Below are 22,173 nucleotides of genomic sequence, written 5' to 3' on the forward strand. Positions count from 1 at the left end.
TCGTTTGGAACCACTGACGTACATCAGATTAATTATCGTTAGTGGCCAGCTTGATAGACCTGCACAGCGCAGTGATTGTCCAATCTTCTCTTGCAGGTGATTCATGTATACAGAGCTTCTGTCCAGCAGCACTTTGACGTCCTCTTCCTCCGTGATGGAAAAGAATTCCTCAGCACGACAGATTCGGTGAGCCGAGATTCTGCGGACCGCACCATCATCGCCTGGGATTTTGGCACGGCCGCCAAAATATCTAATCAGATTTTCCATGTAAGCTTGTTTTTTTTATTTTTTTTTGGGGGGGGGGGGGGGGGGGGAGTTTTGGAAAATATTTAGCAGTGGTACGAATCCCAATTTTCCCCGAATCTGGGTCCAAAAAGATTGTTGATTTTTCCTGAATCTAAAGAATCCTGTACATAAGAATTGCGTGATCCGTGTAAGAATACTATATTCTAAGTCTAGGTACTATTCTTATGCGGATCACACAGTGTGCAGGATTCGTTAGATTCGAGATTCAAGAAAATCGAGAAACTTGTTGGATTCAAGCAAATTTGGGACTCGTCCCATCTTTAAAAATTCGGATACATTTTTACAAAAAATGAACAGTGTATAATGGATTGTTTTGTTTTTTTCAAACAATACAATCAATAAAGAAGCTCTGCTGTATATGTAGCTGGAGGCCTCCGATGTTGAATGAAATATATATAGATGTATAAAGCAATATCCGCTATAAAAAAACCTAGCAGGTAACTTCTTTTTGAAAGCCTTGATCAGGAAATAGGAAGTGTAGAGATCAGGACAAAATTCAAATTGTTTTTAATTTTTGCACTTGACAACACGTTTCACAGCAAGAGCCGCTTCCTCAGGTCCATAACCGTGCCTCCTGCTGGAGTGTCTATGAGCCAGAGCCACACCAGAGATAAGCAAGCTTCTACTGCTGTCTGCGGTGAAAATAAAGGTTTTTACACAGAGGGAATACTTGGGATTGCTTTCAAATGTTCTTTTATGTAACGAAGAGTAGTTGCTGAAATTTTAGCTTTGATGTGTAATCCCACTTCAGTGATATTGGCTTGCCGCCAGCTGGGGGCCTTGTTCACGTGTATCTGTGGATCAGTAAAACCAACAATCTTTGGGAGGGGGGGGGGGGGGTTAGGTTTTGAGTACATTTGCTGGCTTTCTGTGAGTTATAAGCCAAGGTCCTTTTTTATTTATTGTTATTTTAGTATTTTTTATAGTGCTGATTTCAGCTGTTGTGAAATATTCCTTCTCTCACCTAAGGAGTATTGCAAAAATTAAGCACCTCATTCCTTCGGAGGATCTTCCAATCGTAGTTCATCACATCGCGGCTGGACTACCGCAATGCCCTCCATGCAGGACTTGCTAATGAAGATGTACACCGCTTGCAGCCAGTACAGAATGTTGCCGCAAGACTGTTAACGTGCCATCCCCGCCATTGTCATTTTTAAAATTGGCATGCTAACATTTCAATTCCTACATGACCTACGCCTTGGATACCTGAAGGATTTGTTGCAACTGCATCACACCCCCACAACCTCTGATCAAAAGGATCCACCCCCAGAGTTCAAGTAAAAGCCTTTGGTGGCAGAGCTTTCTGTCATGCTGCCCCTACCCTGTGGAATCCCTTGTCAAACTTAATCAAGACATCTCCAACCCTGGACACGTTTAATTCAAAACTGAAAAGTCACCTGTTTAGTCTGACATTTACAGTGGTTTGCAAAAGTATTTGGCCCCCTTGAAGTTTTCCACATTTTGTCACATTACTGCCACAAACCTGAATTAATTTTATTGGAATTCCATGTGAAAGACCAATACAAAGTGGTGTACATGTGAGAAGTGGAACAAAAATCATACATGATTCCAAACATTAAAAAAAAAAATAACTGCAAAGTGAGGTGTGCATAATTATTCGGCCCCCTGAGTCAATACTTTGTAGAACCACCTTTTGCTGCAATTACAGCTGCCAGTCTTTTAGGGTATGTCTCTACCAGCTTTGCACATCTAGAGAGTGAAATCCTTGCCCATTCTTCTTTGCAAAACAGCTCCAGCTCAGTCAGATTAGATGGACAGCGTTTGTGAACAGCAGTTTTCAGGTCTTGCCACAGATTCTTGATTGGACTTAGATCTGGACTTTGACTGGGCCATTCTAACACATGGATATGTTTTGTTTTAAACCATTCCATTGTTGCCCTGGCTTTATGTTTAAGGTCGTTGTCCTGCTGGAAGGTGAACCTCCTCCCCAGTCTCAAGTCTTTTGCAGACTCCAAGAGGTTTTCTTCCAAGATTGCCCTGTATTTGGCTCCATCCATCTTCCCATCAACTCTGACCAGCTTCCCTGTCCCTGCTAAAGAGAAGCACCCCCCGAGCATGATGCTGCCACCACCAAATTTGACAGTAGGGATGGTGTGTTCAGAGTGATGTGCAGTGTTAGTTTTCCGCCACACATAGCGTTTTGTATTTTGGCCAAAAAGTTCCATTTTGGTCTCATCTGACCAGAGCACCTTCTTCCACATGGTTGCTGTGTCCCCCACATGGCTTGTGCCAAACTGCAAATGGGACTTCTTATGCTTTTCTGTTAACAATGGCTTTCTTCTTGCCACTCTTCCATAAAGGCCAACTTTGTGCAGTGCACGACTAATAGTTGTCCTATAAACAGGATTCCCCCACCTAAGCTGTAGATCTCTGCAGCTCATCCAGAGTCACCATGGGCCTCTTGACTGCATTTCTGATCAGCGTTCTCCTTGTTCGGCCTGTAAGTTTAGGTGGATGGCCTTGTCTTGGTAGGTTTACTGTTGTGCCATACTCCTTCCATTTCTGAATGATCGCTTGAACAGTGCTCCGTGGGATGTTCAAGGCTTTGGAAATCTTTTTGTAGTCTAAGCCTGCTTTAAATTTCTCAGTAACTTTATCCCTGACTTCTCTGGTGTGTTATTTGGACCTCATGGTGTTGTTGCTCCCAATATTCTCTTAGACAACCTCTGAGGCCATCACAGAGCAGCTGTATTTGTACTGACATTAGATTACACACAGGTGCACTCTATTTAGTCATTAGCACTCATCAGGCAATGTCTATGGGCAACTGACTGCACTCAGACCAAAGGGGGCCGAATAATTACGCACACCACACTTTGCAGTTGTTGATTTGTAAAAAATGTTTGGAATCATGTATGATTTTCGATCCACTTCTCACATGTACACCACTTTGTATTGGTCTTTCACATGGAATTCCAATAAAATTGATGCATGTTTGTGGCAGTAATGTGACAAAATGTGGAAAACTTCAAGGGGGCCGAATACTTTTGCAAACCACTGTATGATCACATCACTATGTACTGATCTAAGACAAGCTTATGCGCTTTGGGTGCTATGGGAGAAAAGTGTTTTACAAATGTATTGTTGTTGTTGATATCTTCTGCAGCAGGTTAACAGAGTATATATAGTCTTGTCACTAACTGTCCCTCACAGGGGCAAACCTGGGAATCCAGCGCTACAAGACAAAAGCGCTCAACTCTTAGCTAATGTGCCGACATGTGACTATAAAAGTATGCCATTCTGTAACTCCTCTTTGTAGCTACAAAACCATTATTATTATTTAGTATTTATATGGCACCAACATCTTCTGCAGCGCTGTACAGAGTATATTGTCTTGTCGGTTATCTGTCCCTCAGAGGAGCTTACAATCTAATCCCTACCATAGTCATATGTCTATGTATGTATCATGTAGTGTATGGATTGTAGTCTAGGGCCAATTTTAGGAGGAAGCCAATTAACTAATATGTATGTTTTTGAGATGTAAGAGGAAACCGGAATACCCGGAGGAAACCCACACAGACACGGGGAGAACATACAAAGGGATAGTGCCCCGGCTGGGATTTGAACCGCGGACCCAGCGCTGCCAGGCGAGATTGCTAACCGTGCTGCCCATCCTTGTCTGGTCCTTGTCTGGTTGTGAATTGCGGGCAATGATCTGCAATGCATTTCGCTGCATCCTCATACAACATTCAGGTGACACGAAGCGAATTGTGTATTTTTTCTCCAACAAGACCTCAGTGTGAAAGGAAAGGCGTCCTTGGCGCCCCGCTGCTGGTAAACATTGCATTGTTTACTACCACGCTTGAGTGTGCCAAACGCAGCGGAAGTCATCGCTGCCACGTTGCGGGCTTCAGAGTACATTCCCTCGCCGGCAAACAAACAGAGGATTTGTTGCGGGAAAGCTGTCACTTCGCGCAGGGTCGTGTCTCGCCTACGCTAAGCCCTCGCGTCCCTCTCCATTACAAGCGCGGGGCCGCAGAGTCTGTCATGTGGAAAATAACTCTGCGCTTGTAGTGGGGCCTATTAATATTCCCGTGTATGAGAGGCGAGCGTGACGCTGTTGTGAAGATTATTCCTCGCTCGCGATTCATAAGATTTCATTAACCGCGTTCGCTCAGCAGCGAAAGGAAGGCAGACCGGCTCTCGTGTCACTGTGGTGTACAGCAGTGTTTCTCAACATTTATTAACCACTTCAAGAGACTTTGAAGCGACTTAAAAGCCGTGTTTTTAACTCTCATTTATGTTAAACACTATAGCTAGTGATAAAACACCACATTCCTGCGGGCAAAATTAGGGGTTTATACCCCCCAAATCACAGGGCAAAAATCAACGACTTTCTTGATCGTGTATTTTGCTGCCCGGGGAGGCAGAGCTTTCAGCTGCAGCTCTGCCTCCATGAGCGTCAATCCAACGTGGATCTCTGCCTCTCCCCGCCCCTCTCAATGAAGGATGTTTGAGGGGGGCGGGGAGAGGCGGGGATTGACGCGCGGAGAGGCAGAACTACAGCCCTAAGCTCTGCCTCGATCAGGAAGTGCTCCCCGCATTTAGCCCAGGGGATTTGGGGGTATAAACCGCTTGTTTTGCCACAGAGATGCAGCGTGTTAGCATTAGCTATAGTGCTTAACATAAATAAAAGTTAAAAACATGAATTTTAACTCACTTCAGTCTCCCTTTAAGTACCAGCGATCTCTTCCCCCTTAAAGGGGAACTTCAGCCTAAACAAACATACTGTCATTAAGTTACATTAGTTGTGTTAATTAGAATAGATAGGTAATATACTTTTTTACCCACCCTGTTTTAAAAGAACAGGCAAATGTTTGTGATTCATGGGGGCTGCCATCTTTGTCATGGGGGCAGCCATCTTTTTGGTTGAAAGGAGGTGACAAGGAGCAGGAGACACAGTTCCAACTGTCCTGTGTCCTGATTACCCCTCCCAGCTGCACACGCTAGGCTTCAAATGTCAAATTCAAAATGTAAAAAAAAAAAAATTGCACCAAAACAGCAGAACGAGAACAACAACATCAGAAATCCCATCATGCTTTGCACAGCATTAGGGGAAAAAAGCCTGGGCAGTTTTCTTCTGTGCAGCTAAAAATGAGGCTTGGATAAGAGAAACAAAGTTCTGATGCTGTGAAACTGTTAAAGAAACACCAGGCCTTTTCAGTGCTGCTGAGTCGATTTTTAGTCCGGAGGTTCACTTTAAGGACCAGAGACCGCTGGTACAATAACAACGGAATCCTGCCAATTTGACACATATACCCGCCGTCACCGCCGCACGCCGGGATCCTCCTGACATAGACTCATAGAGACGGCAGAGTCATGTTAGCCGGTCAGGAGCCGCTTTGATTGGTTCCTGACTCTGCCTATCAATGTAAGCCTATGGGAGTTGCTTACATTGATAGACAGGGCCAGGAGCCAATGAAATCTGCTCCTGACCCGCTCACATGACTCTGCCGTCATAGAGACAGGCAGAGCCAGTGAGCTACGGCGGGGATTCAGCGGCGAGGTTGGCGGGAGCGACGAGAAAGCCGGAGGCGGAAGTGATTGAAATCTACGCCCTGCCAGCCAGGTAACCACCAAAACAGGGCGTACATTTCAATCATCTTGGTCCTAAAGTAGTTATAGTGAACCTGAACTCAGAACTTCCTCTCTGCTCTAAAAGATAAGCAGCAGCATAATAACCTTTAAAGAAAAACATTCCTTTATTACAGCTGATACAAATCCTGTGATAAATCTGCAGTGTGTCTACTTTCTGCTTTCACAGAAGCAGACGCAGGGTTAACATTCTGTGTTTACAAATTAGCTGCTCTGCCATGGCAGCCAGCTGACACAGCTGAGAGATCAAATTACAGTTGTGATTAGTCACAGATGAGGAGGGATTAGACAGGCTAAACTTTCTAAATACACACAGGGTCGATTTCTCTCTGTTTTCCTTCTGTCCTGTGCAAGAGTTCAGGTCCACTTTAATATGTACAGCTTTTGAAAGCCTGTGTTTACTAAGCAACCCCTGGCACGTAAACATTATCTCAAGTACCTCTTGACACAGTAACACACAGTAATTATTTCTAAACAAGAAGTTTGCTATTCCATTTAATTAGCTGAAATAGTTATTTGGAGTTGTTTTTCATAAACGATTAACGGATAAACTGATTTAAAATTTTCTAAAACTCTGTATTTATTATACTTAATTAACCTGCCTGGCGTTCCCGCGGGAACGTTTTTTGCACTTTTTTTTTTTTTTTATCCCCCCTCCCTGCGGCGTCCCTCGCTGCCCTCCGATCGCTGCCGGCGCAAAGACCCGTCCGGAAATCCCGTTCTGAACGGGATTTCCTTGAGGGCTTCCCCCGTCGCCATGGCGATGAACGTCGTGACGTCATCGACGTCGTGACGTCACAGGGAGTCTCGATCCACCCCTCAGCGCTGCCTGGCACTGATTGGCCAGGCAGCGCACGGGGTCTCGGGGGGGAGGGGGGGGCAAGGGGCCTGTGTAGCGGCGGATAGGCGGCGAGCAACGGCGATCAGGTAGGACACACAGCAAGCAGACCCCTCAGACCCCTTGCGCAGCCTGGCCTATCAGCGCCAGGCAGCGCTGAGGGGTGGATCGGGACTCCCAATGACGTCACGACGTCGGTGACGTCATCCCGCCTGTCGCCATTGCGAGGGGGAAAGCCCTCCAGGAAATCCCGTTCAAAGAATGGGATTTCCTGATCGCAGATCGCTGGAGGCGATCGAAGCGGGTGGGGGGATGCCGCTGCACAGCGGCTATCATGTAGCGAGCCCTAGGCTCAGTACATGATTTAAAAAAAACGGCTGCGCTGCCCCCTGGCGGTTTTTAATAGACCGCCAGGATGGTTAAAAAAAAATTATTAAAATCGGCCCAGCGGGGACCTCCGGCGAGCCTAGCTCGTCCAGAACGCCAGGGAGGTTAAAGCAGACCTGTGAGGTTTGTGATGGCCAAATTAAGATGCTTACCTCAGAAGGTGGAAGCCTCTCTGGGTCCTTCTCTGCCACCTTCACACTCTAATCCCACCATAGTCATAGTCTAATGTCCTGCCATATTATTATTATGTATTTATATAGCACTAACATCTTCTGCAGCACTTTACAGACTACATAGACATGTCACTAACAGTGCTCAGAGGGGCTCACAATCTTATCCTTACCATAGTTATTGTCTAATGTCCTACCATATTATTATTATGTATTTATATAGCACTGACATCTTCTGCAGCACATTACAGAGTACATAGTCATGTCACTGACTGTCCTCAGAGGGGCTCACAATCTTATCCTTACCATAGTTATTGTCTAATGTCCTACCATATTATTATTATGTATTTATATAACACTGACATCTTCTGCAGCACTTTACAGAGTACATAGTCATGTCACTGACTGTCCTCAGAGGAGCTCACAATCTTATCCTTACCATAGTTATTGTCTAATGTCCTACCATATTATTATTATGTATTTATATAACACTGACATCTTCTGCAGCACTTTACAGAGTACATAGTCATGTCACTGACTGTCCTCAGAGGAGCTCACAATCTTATCCTTACCATAGTTATTGTCTAATGTCCTACCATATTATTATTATGTATTTATATAACACTGACATCTTCTGCAGCACATTACAGAGTACATAATCATGTCACTGACTGTCCTCAGAGGAGCTCACACTCTAATCCTACCATAGACATAGGCTAATGTCCTACCATATTATTATGTGTTTATATAGCACTGACATCTTCTGCAGCACATTACAGAGTACATAGTCATGTCACTGACTGTCCTCAGAGGAGCTCACAATCTAATCCCTACCATAGTCAAAGTCTAATGTCCTACCATACAATTATTATGTATTTATATAGCACTGACATCTTCTGCAGCACATTACAGAGTACATAGGCATGTCGCTGACTGTCCTCAGAGGAGCTCACACTCTAATCCTACCATAGTCATAGTCCAGTGATCTTCAAACTTGGCTCTCCAGCTGTTAAGGAACTACAAGTCCCACAATGCATTTGCCTTTATGAGTCATGACTGTGGCTGTCAGACTCCTGCAATGCATTGTGGGACTTGTAGTTCCTTAACAGCTGGAGAGTCAAGTGTGCAGATCACTATCATAGTCTAATCTCCTACCATATTATTATTATTATTATTATGTATATAGCACTGACATCTTCTGCAGCACATTACAGAGTACATAGTCATGTCACTGACTGTCCTCAGAGGTGCTCACAATCTAATCCTACCATAGTCATAGTCTAATGTCCTAACATATTATTATTATGTATTTATATAGCACTGACATCTTCTGCAGCACTTTATATTTATTTATAATTTATTTAAGTATTTATATAGTGCTGACATATTACGCAGCGCTGTACATAGTCATGTCACTGACTGTCCCTCGGAGGAGCTCACAATCTAGTCCCCATCACAGTCATATGTCTATGTATGTATTGTGTAGTGTATGTATCGTAGTCTAGGGCCAATTTTAGGGGGAAGCCAATTAACTTATCTGTATGTTTTTGGGTTTGTGGGAGGACATACCACTGCTATGCAGACGACACCCAACTATATCTTTCCTTCAAGCCTGGTGTGACAGACCCAACTCTAACTATAAACGCCTGCTTACGTGAACTACAGCAATGGATGAATGACAACTGGCTGAAACTAAATGCAGACAAAACTGAAGTCCTTCTGATAGGAGGGCAGAGCATGATAACAAAACAACTTAACTTGCAGTCTTCACCACTGGGAATAGGAGGCACGGATCTACGCAGCTCTGATCATGGCCTGGGAGTTCTAATTGATTGGGATTTAAACTTCAGAACTCAAATCTCTGCTGTGGTTAAATCATCCTATTTTCACCTGAAGAACATTGCAAAAATCAAGCACCTCATCCCCCCAGAAGATCTGCCAACCTTAGTCCACGCCTTCATCACATCCCGACTGGACTACTGCAATGCTCTCTACACTGGTCTTCCAAAAAAGCTGATACAGAATACTGCTGCCAGACTGCTAACCAACCAACCCCGTCACTGCCACATAACGCCAGTCCTGCACTCCCTTCACTGGCTACCTATAGAATGGAGGGTCCTATTCAAGATCGGCCTACTGACATTTAAATCCCTGAATAATCTAGGCCCTGGATACATGAAGGATATGTTGCAGCTACGTAGCAATCCCCGCATTCTCAGATCAACAGGTTCTAATAATCTAGTCATACCCAGAGTCCACCTGGAAACGTTTGGTCCCAGAGCCTTCTGTCATGCTGCCCCTACGTTTTGGAACTCCTTACCTCAACAGATCAGGACAGCTCCATCCCTGGACGTGTTTAAATCCAGACTGAAAACCCACCTGTTCAGTTTGGCATTTGCAGAAATATAACTTTTGTTGTGTGAATACTTCATCCTACTAATTACTGAATCTGAGAGAGCCTAAGCGCTTTGAGTCCTATGGGAGAAAAGCGCTATAGAAATGTTATTGTATTGTATTGTATAAACCCCACATCCCAGAGGAAACCCAAACTGACATGGGGAGAACATACAAACTGTGCAGATAGTGCCCTGGCTGGGATACGAACCGGGGACCCAGTGCTGCAAGACGAGAGCGCTAACCACTACACCACCGGGCTGCCCGGTGGAGTACATACCGTAGTCATAAGGTGTCCATTAGCAGTACAATTTTTTCACCAAATGCGATCTATCGAAACGATTTTTGCAATCAAATTGTATCGAAAATTCACAGTTTATGAAGGCAAGCTATAGTGAACGATTTTTTGGTCGATTGCTAGATGAGATAAAATCGATCCGAAAGTTGAATTTTATGATCAAATTTGAAGAAAGAATCGTTCAGTAAATATGAACATTCGATAATTGCCTTCAATTTACTTACGATCATTCAAATCGCATCGAAAGATCGCATTTAATGAAAAAATTGTGCCATTTATGGGCACCTATATTCTAATGTCCTACCATATTATTACTGGAGTGCCTGGAGGAAACCCATGTGTACAGAGGAGGAACATACAAACTCTATGCAGATAGCGCCCAGGCAGAGATTTGAGCCTGGAACCTGGAGTTTTTAGGCCCCGTTCAGACTATGTGCGTTCCTAGCCGTTTTTACAGAACACATACAGAAAGATTTTACGCAATAGAACGGCTACTAATGTTTTCGAATGGCCTCGTTCACATGTATGGGTATGAGACGCATACGTTTCTCATCCGCATTGCTGCACGCAGTTCTGTGCATCACGCACAGAAACCGACGCGATGAAAGTCTATAGATGCGTATCAAAAACGCGTACTATTGCGTTTTTAGCGTACGTTTTCCTCTGCGGTTCCCATAATACTTTTCTGTTACCCGGGTCACGTGTGTGTGCAAAACGCAATAGAAAACACATTCGAACGCAAGAAAACCGCATGCGGTTTTCAACTTGCATTTCTTTGAATTTATACGCGTTCTACAAACGCTGACAGTCTGAACAGGGCCTTAATTTATCTCTCCTTAACCTTTTAACGTCTGCTCAACGCCAATCAGCTTGAACGCGGCGGCAGCCCTAGGACCGCCTAACGCTGATCGGCGTGCAGTCCTGGGGGGGGCGTGTTTTGCTCCGCTCCGTCATCAGTTTCCTAGTGGCGATCACCGTCTATTTACTTCGTACAGCGCTGCGATCTACGGCAGCGCTGTACTCGGGACAGCCGTGTTACACGGCTTTCCCCCTGTGACCCACAGGAGTGATCGGCTGTCATAGGCTGATCACGGTGATTGGCGGGCGGGGGGAGGGAGGACGGGCTGGAAAATAAATATTAAAAAAAGGTAAAATTTATTAAAAAAAACAATCATAAATAAACATGCCACCGGGGATCAGACCCCACCAACCGAAAGCTCTGTTGTTGGGCAGAAGGGCGGGGTCACTTGTGTGCTGAGTTGGGCGGCCCTGCAGCGAGCGCTTAAAGCTGCAGTGGCCTAATTTGTGAAAAATAGCCTGGTCACTGGGTGGGGGGGGGGGGGGGGGGTAAAGCCTGTGGTCCTTAAGTGGATAAATGGCTTAACTAATGATTTAGCTCTCCTTAAATTTTTGAATCAAGCGCTTTATTTGTTATTAACTTTATTTACAAAGTACTGACTTGTTACACAGCGCTGTACAATAGATAGGGGGGAGGGGGGGTCATTAGGACATTAACCAATGTTACCCAGGGAGGGAGGATCCTGCCAAATAGCTGAATGCTGAAATAAATACTTCAATAAATACATTCCTTAATGCTGAAAAATGGTAAAAATAATAATGTTACAAAAAGAAAAACAAAATGCTTGTCTTCCAGGAGCGATACACCTGTCCAAGCCTCGCCCTGCACCCGACGGAGAGCGCGTTCGTAGCGCAGACGAATGGAGACTACATCGCCTTGTTTTCTGCACAGCGGCCGTACAAAATGAACAAGAGGAAGAGATATGAGGGGCACAAGGTAAATCGTCTCGTTATGACTTCCTATACATGAATAGATCGGTGCAATCTCTGTTTGCTCTGCCTCCCGGATCTCGGTGACTTTGAGGAACTATTGTAACTGGAGGATCAGCCTCAGAGGGAACCTGTAGTGAGAGGTATGAGCTGGCTGCCATATTTATTTCCTTTTAAACAATGCACACTGCCTGGCCGTCTAACTGATAATCTGCCTTTAATACTTTTATCCGTAGACCCTGAACAAGCATGCGGCAGATCAGGTGCTCTGACTGAAGTCTGACTGGATTAGCTGCATGTTTGTTTTAAGCACACCTGAAATGGGACAAGAAAAAGGTAGATTTTTACTCACCTGGGGCTTCCTCCAGCCCACCGTAGTCTGTCAGGTGTCTCAGTGTCCTCTGGCTGCTCTCCATGGTGCTGCTGCTCCCTCAGAAAGATCTGCGACTGAGGCTCTAGTCACAGCTACTGCACATGCCCGGTCCCATCCGCGAGCCTCCTCAATTGCGCTCCTATTACCACACAGAACTGTACCGCGCATGCGCAGAAAGTTTGAGGACGGGACTGCACATGCGTACAAGCTGGGACTAGAGCCCCAGTCGCAGATCACTCTAAAGGTGCCCCTTAACCACTTAACGACCAACGTCAGCCAATAGGCGGATGCAGGTCGCAGTGGTGTTTCCAACGAGCGGCCGTTCCATGTCAGTTCAAGGAGGGTGTCTCCGTGAACAGCCTGCGAGCCTCCGATCGTGGCTGGCAGGCTAAATGTAAACACCCGAGGAAGAAATCCCCACTGTTTACATCATACGGCGCTGTTGCGTAGCAGCGCCGTAAAGGAGTTCGGCGATCCCCGGCCTCTGATTGGCCGGGGATTGCCGGCATCTGATAGGCTGAAGCCTATTAGAGGCGGCACAGGACGGATCGCGGTCCTGTGCCACCCATAGGAGGGAGGGAAGGGGAAGAAGAAAGAAAATCGCTGCGGAGGGAGCCTTTGAGGAGCCCCCCCGCTGAACGAAAATAGCCGGCGGCGATCGGACCCCTCCCAGCAGGACATCCCCCTAGTGGGGAAAAAAGGTGGGAAGTCTGGTCGCCCTGGCTGCCTGCTGATCTGTGCTGTGGGCTGGAGAGCCCACGCTGCACAAATCAGCGCAAACAAGCCCGGTCCTTAAGTGGTTAATGGTACAAATTTTCCTTCAGATTTGACCTTTCGGCGCAATTTTTATGGTCAAATTGTATAGTGGCGCAAATCAATGTGAAACGATTTTGGTCGATTGGAGAAGGCAAAAAATATTGATCCAAAAGTTGGATTTTATGATCCAAATGGAATGTACAACCTTCTTAAATCATTCCGTTAAAGGGATCAATCGATAATTGCCTTCCGATTAGTTTAGAGATCGTTCAAATCGTGTTGAATGATCAAATCTGAAGGAAAAATTGTACCGTTAATGTTCAACTTTAACCACTCTGCATCCAGACCATGTTTCCCACTTATGGACCAGAGCAGTTTTGACAGTTTAGCGATGTCCTTATTTAATCAGCAATAGCTTTATCCCTACTTATGACACAGAAATGAAATATATATTGTTTTTTTAAAGACAAACTAGGCTTTCATTGTATGTCATTTTTTCCCTCGAACGATGTTGTTTTCTATGAATTTTAATGGGAAAAAAATAGAAAAAAAAAACACATTATTTCTCAGTTTTACCAATTCCAGTTTAAAAATAAAAAGTGCTACTGTAGATAAAAAACACACATTTTGTTTGGCTATTCTTACCGCTTATCACAAAACTTAGATTATGTTCCTGTCACAATATATGGTGAAGATATTTGATTCTGAAATTATGCTACAGAGTATATTTTTCACTATGAACTGAGAAAATAAAAGTATTTTTAATGGTACAAATCAATCTCATTAGCTCAGGAAACATATATTCCCATTCACCAATTAGTGCTGCATCAGATAGTGCCAGAAATGTGCACAGGAGCAAGGCCAATCCTGCACAGCACTGTTTCTGTTACAAGACTTATATCTACTGACTCGTGGCTTAGATGAAGTCACAGAGGACGTAGATATTCTGTAGTGGTGGATAAAGTGGTTAAGGAGCAGCGGCACACTGTAGGGGGTCCAGGGGACCCCGAAAGGATCTGACAGACTATGGGGAGCTGGAAGAAGCCCTGGGTAAGTAAAAATCTACTTTTTTTTGTCCTAAACAAGGTTTGCTTTTAGGTGTGTGATTTATGCTGGGTACACACGTTGATATTTTCCGCTCGATTCGCGGATCGATTCGATTATTTCAAACATGCTCAATCGGATTATGATCGGTCCTGTCGTCTATTTTGCATACTTAACATAAAAAAAAGATCGAAATCCAATCGAGTATGTTTGAAATAATCAAATTGATCCATTCGATCCCGCGAATCGAGCTGGAAATCTCAACGTGTGTACCCAGCATTCGACACTTCAACAGCCACAGAGATCTGCAGGACCCCAGACAACTGAAATAAATATGGCAGCCACCATATGCCTGTCACTTCATGTCCCCTTTAAAGAAACCCATTGTAGGTATAATCAATATCAGAGGCATGACCGTGCTAACATGCTGCCAGATATGCCTGTAATGAAGGAATTCTCCCCCAGAATTAGGACATCTTCTACATAAATTACTGCTTCTCAAGCCCATTCTAATGAGATTACCAGGAGCGTAGTAAATCTGCCGGTACCATCCAAACAGAGCCATTTATCCCTCAATCAGTTCAATTTTTATGTACATTGGAGGGTGTTATGGGGGCACCCAAGTTTTATAAAAAAAACGGTTTTATAAAACAGTTTTATAAAAAAAAAATGTGGTACGGTACCTTTCAGAAAAATGCCGTCTACAAACAAGTGAAATGAACATACACAAAATTGACCCGAGGAGTCGAGAAACACTTGTGTTGCCCGGCAGTGCTGGTATAAAGTATGTTAGTCGTACTTATTGATATGTGACCTTTTTGGAAGCTAAGTGACCCCTTCCCACCACATTTTAAAGCAGCAGTCACAGCCATACTATCGCAGGAATAAAAGCACATATATAACTAGATAAACACTTGTTCTACAACATATGCATTGTACTGTCCCATGTTTTGATTTCAGTGAATTTTATACAGTAAATAAAGAGAATTCTGTTCCAGGCATTTTCCATCTTTACTGCTTCTGACTGAAGCCAATCCTGGTGTCATTTCCCCCTTACTCTTTTTATTCCTCCTACAAAATGCACTGTCATATCTAGCTTGCTTTGTAAACACATGTGAGCACTGCATAGATAGTATTTCAGAAGCTTCTGCAGAGGGGGAGGTGTATTTCTCTTCTCAACCTCGTGTCGCACTGAACTGCCCTCAGCCAATCAGTGAGGAGCAGGAATGAGGGAGGGGAGATAACACGCTTTCCTCTCCCCGGCTATCTACCAGAATAGAGCCAGGCTGACTGAAATAAGATTAATTACAGCAAGCACATTTCTGATTATATTGGGATGCATGCAATGCAGGGTGAGGATGTAGAGTACATAATAAACACAGAGCAGTGGGTAAATGGAATTTGATTTTGTGGCCAATAATCCCGCTTTAAAGGGGTTCTGTTAGGGGTTTCTGAGGAGAAAAACAGACCCTTACCTTGGGCTTCTATCAGCCCCGTGCAGCGGTAATGTCCCACGCCGCCCTCCTCCCATCTGCTGTTCTCCGCCGCCGGCCCCGGTCTAAGCGGCATGGGATCGAACTGCGGCTGCGCTACAGTGGCCGCGCACCCGCTTGCTTCCGCCTGCGTCATCGGAAGCTTACTGCGCAAGCGCAGTACAAGGCTCCGTTGTACTGCGCCTGCGCAGTAAGCCTCAGATGACGCGAGCGGAGGCATGGCAACGCACATTATTCGTCTGTGTGACAGCCGAATAATAGCCCGGTGCCGGCTGCGGGGAACGGCAGATGGGAGCAGGACGTCGTGGGACATTACCGCTGCATGGGGTTGATAGAAGCCCCAGGTAAGTGGCAGTTTTTCTCCTCAGGAACCCCCACAGAACCCCTTTAAAGTGTTTTCAATGTTTCTCTATCTTCTTGGAGACCTCTCTACTCCTCACTCTACTCGTGTGTTACCATAGCAACCCTTGTACTACCCATGTACCGCCGGTCATGCTTGCGCTAGTACCATGCGTGGCAATATTACCAGCGGTTCATGCATTAGGCCCATAGAGAGATAGATAGATAGATGATAATTATACGACCACTCTATCTATCTATCTATCTATCTATCACACTTTACTATGGGCTGTTGCTATTGTCTCCCTTCAATTTGTTGAGGTCATTAAAGGATACCCGAAGTGACATGCGACATGATGAGATAGACATGTGTATGTACAGTGCCTAGCACACAAATAACTAGGCTGCGTTCCTTTTTTTTCCTTTCTCTGCCTGAAAGAGTTAAATATCAGGTATGTAAGTGGCTGACTCAGTCCTCACATGTCACTTCGGGTATCCTTTAAGACTGGATCAGTTTCCATATATGTTTTTCATTTTAAAGAGCAACTGTAACCAAGGATTGAACTTCACCCCAATCAGTAGCTGATACCTCCTTTCCCAGGAGAAATCTGCTCCTTTTCTCCAATAGATCATCAGGGGGCGCTGTATGGCTGATATTGTGGTGAAACCCCTCCCACAGTGTGATGTCAGGACCATGGCCCTGACAGTTTGCTGTCTGTGAACCTCGTTGCATTATGGGAAATAACAGCTTTTTTTCAACTGCCAAGCAAGCAATATCTCCCTGCATAGAACTCTCAGAAACAAACATTGGGCTTGATTCACTATGCGGTGCTAACCTACTTAGCACGTCTAAAGTCTTTAGGCGCGCTAACCAGGGTGCTAAGTAGGTTAGCACCGGTTTTCTCAATCAGATCGCGCGCTAAGTACCGCGCGCAAAGTCCTATGCGCGCGCTGAGTTCCATAGGCTTTAATGGGCACTTCACGTGGAGCGCCCTGTGCTCTGTGCAGTGCGCGCGTAAAGTTTTGCGCGCAAAAAGCTCGTTTAGACGTGCTAAGGGGGTTTTCACAGGCGTGCTAACAGTTAGCACCGCTTTGTGAATGAAGCCCTTTCTGTACAGATCATCTAGCAGAACTAAAAATCAGCACCAGTGATACATTTCAGAATGTAAATCAGGTAGAGGAAAGATTTTACAATGAGCAAACACTGGCTAAATACTGTAATCGATTAATGAGTATTGTAAAAAAAAAATAAGCAATTTTATTCAGTATGTCAGGTTCCTTCAGAACCTAGCATGTCACGTTCTCCTGTCATATCTCTCGGTTTATTATTCCTTTCTTTTGTAATTTCTGTTTTAATAGAGAGTGATGATACCTTGAGATTTGTTTGGGTTTACCCGCCTCTAATAATCCCCTCGCAGCCCCCAGACTTGACATAAGCCCGACCGTTCGCTAGCGGCGTGCCTTAATTAAAAATAATCAAATAAGTAATATCGTGACAGATGATATTTTTCAAGCAATTGCACAAAGTCTTTAAACACACCATCCAGGCATGTTTGATTGACACATTTAATATTATCACTTACCCAGAATTCCCTGCCTTGTGTAACTGAGAATCCAGTCTCGGGAAGCTGTAAAGGGGGGCTTGGTGGGGGTAGAGTGGAACAGGCTGATGTCGTGGAAGGAGCTCGACTGTTGCTTTAAGAAGTTATAAATAATTGTGACACCCAGCCCAACACCCACCCCCCTGCCCCCTCCTTTTTTAGTGCATATATTTTTTGTTCTTCAAATCGGAAATTTTATGACTTCCTTTTGACGTTCATTTCATGGTATTCGCACATTGTACACAAAAAATGCAGGCAGTTTTTTTTTTTTTAAATTTCGAAAAATCGAATGTGAAAACACGAAAATGCAATGTCAATGCGATGCCATTGAAATACACTAGATGTGCAAAGGTCAAGGAAATCGCACCTGAATTCTGTTAAAGGGAACCTTAAAGAGAACCTGAACTGAAAATAAAAAGTCAAAATAACCATACACAGGTAGTCTACTCCTCAATCTTTTTCTCCTGTCCTGTGTCCTTTATGTCAGCTGTGATCAATGGAATTCTCCGTCCTCCATTTTAAAAATGGCCATGACCCCATAACAGCTTCCTGGTCAGCTCACTGTTAAACTGTAATATTGCCCACTTGAGCCATAGGGAAACATGGACATTACCTTGCACATTCAGTTGTAACTGACAGCAGTTGATATATAACTGACAGCAACTGGTATATTTCAGTTCTGACAAAATTTTGTCAGAACTGGAAGGGATCGCTGTAAGAAGAAAATGGTGAGCTTCTGAGAGGAACTGACGGTGAGGTAAGTATGTAATGTTCATTTGCAGCTACGTCATGTGTTTATTTTAAATAATTTTACTCAGTACAGGTTCCCTTTAAAGCAAACCTGAACTGAAAATTAAAAGTGAAAATAAACATACATACGTCATACTTACCTGCCGTGTAGTCTACTCATCAATCTCTTTCTCCTCTCCTGCGTCCTGTTTGTCCACTGTGTTCCATTGTATTCTCCATTTTGAAAATGGCCATAACAGCTTCCTGGTCAGCACACTGTAACGTTGCACATTCGAGCTATAGTAAAACATGGACCTTGCACATCAGTTGTCCTTTCAGTTATAACTGACAGCGACTGATCTATAACTGGCAGCCACTGATATATTTCAGTTCTGACCAAATCTTGTCAGAACAGGAAGGAATCATTGTTAGAAGGAAATGGTGAGCTTCTGAGAGGAACTGATGGCGAGGTAAGTATGTAATATTCATTTTCAGGTACCTCACGTGTTTATTTTTAATAATTTTACTCGGTTCAGGTTCCCTTTAAGTTATGCTCAGAAATCCAAGCGTCTCTAGTGACTACAGAGACGTTTGTGTTTGGAGCGGAGCCTTTTAAGCTGCCGATGCAGGTTCACCGAGCGCAGGAGATCAGACGCCTGCCGAGGGATAGAGACGGAGATCCCGGTTAGATGCCGCCCTTTGTACCTGGCAGCCCCGAGATTCACAGCCGCCTTATCCATTATTCATCCTTCCTCCCTTTGTCTGCGTCGCGAGTTCCTCTAAACAGTGTTACCTGTGGCGGTATCACCGGAGCCGCGGCTGGCGTCGCACGGAGCGGGGCGAGCTAATATTAGGTTTCATGCTTTGAAACAGAGAATATGTTTAATTTACGGGAATCTGTCGGATGTCGGGGACAATTGCTGTGATGTGCCGCCGAGTCAGACAATGAAAAACTCACTCATACAAATAACACAAGACAAGACACAGAACATTTATATCGCGCTTTTCTCCTGGCGGACTCAAATCGCCAGAACTGCAGCCACTAGGGGACGCTCTATAGGCCAGTAGCAGTGTTAGGGAGTCTTGCCCAAGGTCTCCTACTGAATAGGTGCTGGCTTACTGAACAGGCAGAGCTGAGATTTGAAACCATTACACTATCCAGCCACTTCCTCAGCAGCTACTTCCTTATTTAGACAATGAAAAAAACATTACATTGAACAAATCGTAATAATAAAAAACTTGGGAAAGGTTAATTTTTTATTTTTTTTAATGAAAGTTCAGTTGGAAAACTGGGAGGAAAAGTGATGGTCATGTCTAGAACTCATGGAAATGTGTAGAGTAATTCCAGTGATTCATTCCAGCGCAAAAAAATTAAGCAGTTAAAACGGACTGCTTTTGGACTAGTCCATCTCCTAATGGGGGGATTCTCAGGGTTTTCTTTGTTTTCAAAAGCATTTCCTGAATGACAGTTGTTAAGTCTAACCCCTATGAAGAGATGGACTAGTCCAAAACTTGTCACTTCTGTCACTTCTGATTTCTACTACCTACTGTAAGTGACAGCAACATAGGAGAAAAGTAATTTATGGCTCATTTTTCTCTGGAAAAAACGTACTTCTTATTTGTCTATGTTTGTACATATTTAACATTTTACAATTTTTTGCCATAGTGCACTTTTAAGCAAATTGAACAGAGTCTGTTTTTGTTAGTTATCAGTTAGTGTGGGCTGTAGAGCAGACAATGGCGCACACTTGTTTGGAATGTAGTTAATGTGAGCTGCAGAGCAGACAGTGCCGCACGCTTGTTTGGAATGTAGTTAGTGTGAGCTGCAGAGCAGGCAGTGCTGCACGCTTGTTTGGAATGTAGTTAGTGTGAGCTGCAGAGCAGACAATGGCGCACGCTTGTTTGGAATGTAGTTAGTGTGAGCTGCAGAGCAGACCATGCTGCACGCTTGTTTGGAATGTAGTTAGTGTGAGCTGCAGAGCAGACAATGGCGCACGCTTGTTTGGAATGTAGTTAGTGTGAGCTGCAGAGCAGACCATGCTGCACGCTTGTTTGGAATGTAGTTAGTGTGAGCTGCAGAGCAGACAATGCTGCACGCTTGTTTGGAATGTAGTTAGTGTGAGCTGCAGAGCAGACAATGCCGCACGCTTGTTTGGAATGTAGTTAGTGTGAGCTGCAGAGCAGACCATGCTGCACGCTTGTTTGGAATGTAGTTAGTGTGAGCTGCAGAGCAGACAATGTTGCACGCTTGTTTGGAATGTAGTTAGTGTGAGCTGCAGAGCAGACAATGTTGCACGCTTGTTTGGAATGTAGTTAGTGTGAGCTGCAGAGCAGACAGTGCTGCACGCGTGTTTGGAATGTAGTTAGTGTGAGCTGCAGAGCAGGCAGTGCTGCACGCTTGTTTGGAATGTAGTTAGTGTGAGCTGCAGAGCAGACAATGCCGCACGCTTGTTTGGAATGTAGTTAGTGTGAGCTGCAGAGCAGACAATGCCGCACGCTTGTTTGGAATGTAGTTAGTGTGAGCTGCAGAGCAGACAATGCTGCACGCTTGTTTGGAATGTAGTTAGTGTGAGCTGCAGAGCAGGCAGTGCTGCACGCTTGTTTGGAATGTAGTTAGTGTGAGCTGCAGAGCAGACAATGCCGCACGCTTGTTTGGAATGTAGTTAGTGTGAGCTGCAGAGCAGACAATGCCGCACGCTTGTTTGGAATGTAGTTAGTGTGAGCTGCAGAGCAGACAATGTTGCACGCTTGTTTGGAATGTAGTTAGTGTGAGCTGCAGAGCAGACAGTGCTGCACGCGTGTTTGGAATGTAGTTAGTGTGGGCTGTAGAGCAGACAATGCTGCACGCTTGTTTGGAATGTAGTTAGTGTGAGCTGCAGAGCAGACAATGCCGCACACTTGTTTGGAATGTAGTTAGTGTGAGCTGCAGAGCAGACAATGCCGCACGCTTGTTTGGAATGTAGTTAGTGTGAGCTGCAGAGCAGACAATGCCGCACGCTTGTTTGGAATGTAGGTAGTGTGAGCTGCAGAGCAGACAATGGCGCACGCTTGTTTGGAATGTAGTTAGTGTGAGCTACAGAGCAGACAATGGCGCACGCTTGTTTGGAATGTAGTTAGTGTGAGCTGCAGAGCAGACAATGCTGCACGCTTGTTTGGAATGTAGTTAGTGTGAGCTACAGAGCAGACAATGGCGCACGCTTGTTTGGAATGTAGTTAGTGTGGGCTGTAGAGCAGACAATGCTGCACGCTTGTTTGGAATGTAGTTAGTGTGAGCTGCAGAGCAGACAATGATGCATGCTTGTTTGGAATGTAGTTAGTGTGAGCTGCAGAGCAGACAATACCGCACGCTTGTTTGGAATGTAGTAAGTGTGAGCTGCAGAGCAGACCATGCCGCACGCTTGTTTGGAATGTAAGGGTCCGCACAATGCTCCTAAGATCCTTTGTCTTTATTTATGGACGTATCCAAATAGGTCAACACACAAATCCAGCTGACATGTTTCGGACCCACTGGTCCTTAATCATAGCCAGAGTGCAAATGGTACAAAGCCTCCTATGTACCCTCCTCCGATGGGGTGGGCGGCTCCCGGGAACACGCCCAGGGAGACGCCCCTAACCCCACAACAGGAAGGGACATGTACAACATAAGATACAAAATAAACATAGCAATACTGCTTGATCCATGGCTAGAAATTGGGTCAAAGCAGGAGGCATACAGGCATAACATACAGAGTACCAATCAAATCCAACACCAAAATGTATGTCAGAAAGGTAATATAATAAAAATTATAAAATTATGTAGAAATTGTAAATTGTACAGTTAAAACCATCGAGGAGCAGCGTGTACAGAGAAAATGCAGTCTAAGTTAAAAGCGCCAAGTCCCAGCGGGAATTCAGGCCATTTGGGAGCCTTGTACCCAATCTAAAGATCCATAAGGCTTCCCGGCTCTTCAGCCGTTTGGTTGTATCACCTCCTCTCTGTGCAGGGATCCTTACGGACTGTTCCCTGGCTCTGATGAGACTCATCATCTCTTATGAAGAATC

The 22,173-nt window shown here is 44.7% G+C and overlaps 1 protein-coding gene across 5 annotated transcripts in view; it reads left to right on the forward strand.

The window, feature by feature from the left end:
- WDR25 (WD repeat domain 25) overlaps positions 1 to 22,173 on the forward strand; it is a 165,425-nt gene that overhangs the window by 129,365 nt on the left and 13,887 nt on the right. For all 5 annotated transcript variants that reach the window (XM_068254701.1, XM_068254699.1, XM_068254698.1 and 2 more), the window contains exons 5-6: positions 97 to 267; positions 11,664 to 11,804. In XM_068254701.1, coding sequence (XP_068110802.1) covers positions 97 to 267; positions 11,664 to 11,804 — 312 coding nt within the window. The remainder of the gene's footprint in view (positions 1 to 96; positions 268 to 11,663; positions 11,805 to 22,173) is intronic.

This window comes from Hyperolius riggenbachi, chromosome 9, assembly GCF_040937935.1.
Source record: "Hyperolius riggenbachi isolate aHypRig1 chromosome 9, aHypRig1.pri, whole genome shotgun sequence".
Taxonomy (NCBI): Eukaryota; Metazoa; Chordata; class Amphibia; order Anura; family Hyperoliidae; genus Hyperolius; species Hyperolius riggenbachi.